Source organism: Nestor notabilis, unplaced genomic scaffold (assembly GCF_000696875.1).
Source record: "Nestor notabilis isolate BGI_N333 unplaced genomic scaffold, ASM69687v1 scaffold11073, whole genome shotgun sequence".
In the NCBI taxonomy this organism is placed as follows: domain Eukaryota; kingdom Metazoa; phylum Chordata; class Aves; order Psittaciformes; family Psittacidae; genus Nestor; species Nestor notabilis.
In genome coordinates, this window is record NW_009920666.1 from 311 (window position 1) to 5,673 (window position 5,363).

Genomic DNA, 5,363 nt, shown 5'->3' on the forward strand with positions numbered 1-5,363 from the left:
CAGTGACAGAGCTAGTGCACATTCGTACAAATTAAAAGTAGAAAAGGAAAAAGAGTATTAGCTCAAAGTTTGCAGTTTTGTTTTGTATTTGGGGATATCAGGGATGTTTACATATTTACCAATTGATCTCTCTGGCTTGTTCCTTCTTCCTTCTCCCAGAGGTACCCAAAACAGAGAAGAACTTTGAGGAGAGACTGATTTTGAAGGCATTCCTACTGAAGTTTGTGAATTCTTATGCACCAATTTTTTACGTTGCCTTTTTTAAAGGAAGGTAGGTTAAATATCTTTTAGGTATAAATATCTATTTATGTATATAGATATTTATGTATATATATGTCTATATTAGTGGATCTGTGTTTAAAAATAGGCAAAAAGGACTACAAGTCTGGGACTGGTCACCTTCACCAGCTATGAAAAAATATCATAAACAAGCATGTCTAAAGCTTGCTTTTTAACGGTGGGGCTTGATGACTACTGTTGTGTCTCTATTCTAAGTAGAACATTGCTATGAAATGCAACAGTTTCAGTTTTCTTTCTAAAATAGGAAAAATCCACACCTCAGAAAATAAAAAAAGTGTTGCATTTATGAGTGAACAGTAATACATACAGGTCTTCATTTTCCGCATTTTAGCAAATCTTTCTTGAAGCATCATTTAGCAAAGAAAAATTTTCCTGTTTCATTTTGAATCGTGGAACTACATTATTACTTTCTGAACATTTTGCACTATGTGCCTGTATCAAGTTAAATTAAGAAATAGTTATAGTCAACTGGAAGTCGCATGTTTTGGCAAATGAACTGATTGACCAAAAATCTAATTCAGCTGTCCTGTTAAATAGGTGTGACTTCCTATGGGTTCAGGATCATTGTCTTTTGGGACCCACTTATCCACAGTATAACACATGCTTTTGAATGCGAAGTTTAAAATGATTGTTTGCTAAAACTTTGGCAAAAATGTTTAAAGTATCCTCTGGATTCTGTTTCATACTATTTTTCTGTTCCTTTTGGGGACTGTAAAGTTTGTTAATCTATACTCTTCAATAGTCCTACTCAGCATTGTTGATTAAAGAATTAATGATACAGTTTACTAGCAGTTGTTAATATTCTAAAACATTAATGAAAAATATGGCCAATTTCTTTCTTTTTTAACCATATTTTTGTGTTGTATGTTTATAATAAGATCAACCTCACTGTTTCTCCCTGTGTAGTCAAGAGAGCCTTGACAGTGCATAGATGTGTAAATAATTCCATTTAGGGCATTACTCAGATACAATAGCATGTGAGGTAGGATATATATTCACAGTTTTCTTTGTGATTTCAATCGAGAGAAGGATATTATTATTATTATTCAGCACTGAAAAATACTTCATTAAAATTATTTCATCAAGATGTAGTGAAAAAACATTTGTAGAGTACTACTACTTCAAAATAATTTTAAATAATTGAAGCTGAATAGGTTTGAGTCTTAAAATTCATGTTGAAGTAACTATTTGTGAAATTTATTTTAGCTAATATGTATGAACAGTTTTGTTGTTAAAGTTAACTTTGTCCTATTTTTATATTATTTCATGTATTGTTATTGCTTTCAGATTTGTTGGCCGGCCTGGACGTTATGTATATGTGTTTGATAGTTATCGAATGGAAGAAGTAAGTACATATGAAATTCAAGAGGAAAAATCCTTAACAAAAAGATATGTGTACAGCATGTTTCACTGAAGTCCAGACAATGAGAAAAAATAGAAAATATATTAAGACAAGATGCTAAATCTTCCACATGAATAGAAAACCCTCAAATTTTCCATCTGAGGCACTTCTATGTACTTTCTTTCTGCAGTTTTGGGTAATTCATGGTCTTTCTTAGGTGAAGCTTCACCATTTCTATACTTTACAACTGGTCACTAAGGCACAAACATTACGTGATTTGAATGATGCCCGTGGGAAACCTATGGCAGAGTATGTCTTATCACACTGTAGGTCACTAGAAGCCTAGCAATTTAATAGCCTAAAAAGCTATAGCCATTTTGTGCTAAATTTGTAAACACTTTTTTTTTTTTTAACTTTTTTTTTTCCTCAAAATTCCTTCTAACTGCTGTGGGTATTCCCTTGAAAATCAATTGACATACTAACGGCTTTACAATAAAGCTTATGCATACGTCTTTGCAAGATTGAAGACTTTCTTCTCTCTTGGGAGACATCAGGTTGGAAGAGTATTGGTGATACTGCATTATGTTTATTACATTGATTATATAGTAAATATTTAAAAGGAAATATAGTAGCCCCAGGGCACAGCAAGTTATTTCAGAGCTCTGCACATTTTCCATAATGCAGTTTTATGAGTAGAGATGAAATACCTTGTTAAGCATAGAATTGAAATGATCGACAAGCTCCATGCTCCTGTGCAAATTGGTGGCAAGGGCAATGGGCACATATAGACATCAGTGTGTCTCCCAAGTGTGTACTTTTAAATTAATATTTTTAATCCCTTCACACTTTATGGTTTTGTTTAATTACAGTGTGCTCCAGGAGGATGTTTGATGGAACTCTGTATTCAGCTGAGCATCATTATGCTCGGAAAACAACTGATTCAAAACAATCTGTTTGAAATTGGAATCCCGTACGTATCCCAGCTTCTCCATTACCATGCGTTACTCCTGTGACACAGTAAATTAAAGGCTTGATCCTTATTCAGCTGGATGGGACTTTTGCCACTGCCTTCAGTGGGTTCTAATTGAACGTGATGATAAATCACATTTTTGGTTGTGGTGAAATGATCTGGCTGTATTTTATGTTGAATAATTGGCTATATCTATAGTAAATGGCTTGAAGAAAGTGATTGAATATATTAAATAATTGATCTAAATTAATTTTAGAAACCTGGGAAAACAGGCAAGATATGATAGATCTCTTGGGAAGTTTTAGAGAAGCTTTCAGGGTAGCAGTACCAAATACAAATTAGTATAAAGTGGAGGAGAAATGGCATGGAGAAAAGCAATAGCTCCTAAAAGATGTTAAAATGTATCACTTGGTCTGTGACTATGCTATGGGTTTACAGATAAAGCCCACACATTTCTAAGGTGCCTGTATGTCAGTATGTCACTGTATGATGCAGGAGCTAGAGTATGGGAGAGATGCTGACATGCTGCTCAGAGCCTGTTTGCCACGAGTTGCACTGCACAATGTCCTCTGCTCCCAATACAGGAAGAAATCTCTCGTGGTCTGTCTCCATGTCAAGGAGATCTTCAGGCACTGAGAATCCACTGAGAATGCCCTGCTCTCCTGCCTCCTGGGAGGCTTGCTCTTGTTTCTGTTGACTGAATCATCCTTGCTGGTGGCAGTGGTCTGTGAAATGTACTAGATGAAGAGTCTGGCTTAGACACAAGCCTCGGCTTCACTGAAGTTAGTCAGAATCTTCAGCTCTGGTGTCAGTAGCTTTTGGATTACATCCCTAAGGAAGGCCTTGAAGATGCTAGAAACAAAGATGAGTGATGCTTGAAAGATTATGAAATATTTTTTATATAAGCCCTTTTCCTCCCTTTTCCTAGCAAGAAGTAATTTAAATAGAGAGCAAAATTTCCCAAACAAATCAGATGTGGGTTATGGATGGTTTCATTATTCTTGTGTCAAAGTTCAATAGGGAGGCCTGTTTTCTGTCTGCATCTCGTTGAGTTTACAGTTTATTTTGAGAAAAGGGTGGTAAATCATTCCCAAAATATCTGACATGTTGAAGGCTTAAAGCTTTCTCAGTGTAAACCTGGTGTGATTTTTTTCCCCCCATCTTCCAAAAACTTACTGCTACTGGCCTTTTTTAACTGTGATTTTATGATGTTAGAAATACTGTATTTATTATTTTTGACTCATGAAAGCAGAGGCTGATCCAGTCCAAACAGAAAATTCCTGTTACATTAGTTCTCGAATCCCTCACTACAACTCTTGGTGCAAGAATGTGACAATTTCATCCCATTTTTCTCCATCATTTCTGCTCCCCTACTCTTCTGCCAACAACCTATGGTGGCCTGAATTTTTAAAACTGAGTAACTGTTTAAAAGCAAGCATACTTTCATTCTCTCCTTCCCACTGAAATACCTCATTTTAGTCACAATGCGATCTTTTCATCTTGAATCCCTTTGTTTGTTTGCATTACAAGAAAATCACATGCATGTCTGTAGGGTTCACTGGACCTGTTATCACCAGAAGAAACACTGTGTTTTACTGAACACTTAAGTTAATTAAATCAGAGTTAGCTATCTATTTCTGCATGGCTACTCTCCTGGTTTGGACTAGACCCTTAATGGTACTCATCTGCCCCACATACACAGGCACACAGGCACACTGATCATCCAGATTTTCAGAAGGTTGTGGATAGGTCTGCCAGACACACATGATTTCAGACCAGTAGGGACTCCAAACATGCATGTGTTGCACAAGTAGTAGTTCTGTGTCTCACACATAATCTATGTCTATACATGCTGTTATTAGGTGATGTGACAGATGTCACATCATAAAGATACCCTCACTCTGTGCCTTCCAGCCTTCTTGTCTAGCTTCTTATCTGGCTTCTTTTCTGGCAGCGGTGAATGCTCCATCCCTGGCAGTGTTCAAGGCCAGGTTGGACAGAGCCTTGGGTGACATGGTCTAGTGTGAGGCATCCCTGCCCATGGCAGAGGGGTTAGAACTAGATGATCTTAAGGTCCTTTCCAACCCAAACCATTCTACAATTCTGTGATTCCTACTGCATCCTATTCTCTCTCTTCTGCTACCTGTTTTCCTTGGTAATCTCTTACAGTCCACTCATCTCCTCTGTCAGATCACCCTATTTCTACCAGTAAGTTTTTATTTTCCATTCCAAGATACCTCTGTCTTCATCACGCCCCTGTTGTATTTTCCAGTGTCTACTTCTGCACAGGCTATGCACTGTGGTGAACAGTCCTCCAGTGGCAGAAAGACAGATCAATCTTTTCTATGTCCAGTTTCAGCAGCTGCGCTTTTTCTCTCCCCTTGCCTTGTGTCTCCTTGGAGGGTATGAGAAAGCGAGTAACAGACTCTTCCACTGGCTCCCTGTGTATTCACTGAGGACAGAGTACAAGTGCTGCAATCAACCTTAGCCATATGGAGAGGCAGAGGGGACTATCATAAATGGTGATTTCTTCTTCAGAATCTGAACTGTCCTCTATATGCTTGTAACATGGAAGTATCTCTCTGCTAAGTTATATGATGACTCAGATTGAAAGAGGTTTTTTCCTTATTGAAATCTTGGGATTTCAGGATTATTTTCAGAAAACCTGCTGATTTCATTCACCATAAAACCAAAGGAATTTGAATTGCTTTGCAGAACATCACAAAGCCTTACTCCCATTTGCTGTCTCTT

General features: G+C 37.2%; 1 protein-coding gene across 1 annotated transcript in view; it reads left to right on the forward strand.

Annotated features, from left to right (window-relative positions):
- Positions 1-167: 167 nt before the first annotated feature.
- LOC104402806 (anoctamin-2-like) overlaps positions 168-5,363 on the forward strand; it is a 33,563-nt gene continuing 28,367 nt past the window's right edge. The window contains exons 1-3 of the mRNA XM_010010784.1: positions 168-271; positions 1,588-1,645; positions 2,512-2,612. Coding sequence (XP_010009086.1) covers positions 1,637-1,645; positions 2,512-2,612 — 110 coding nt within the window. The 5' untranslated portion in view covers positions 168-271; positions 1,588-1,636. The remainder of the gene's footprint in view (positions 272-1,587; positions 1,646-2,511; positions 2,613-5,363) is intronic.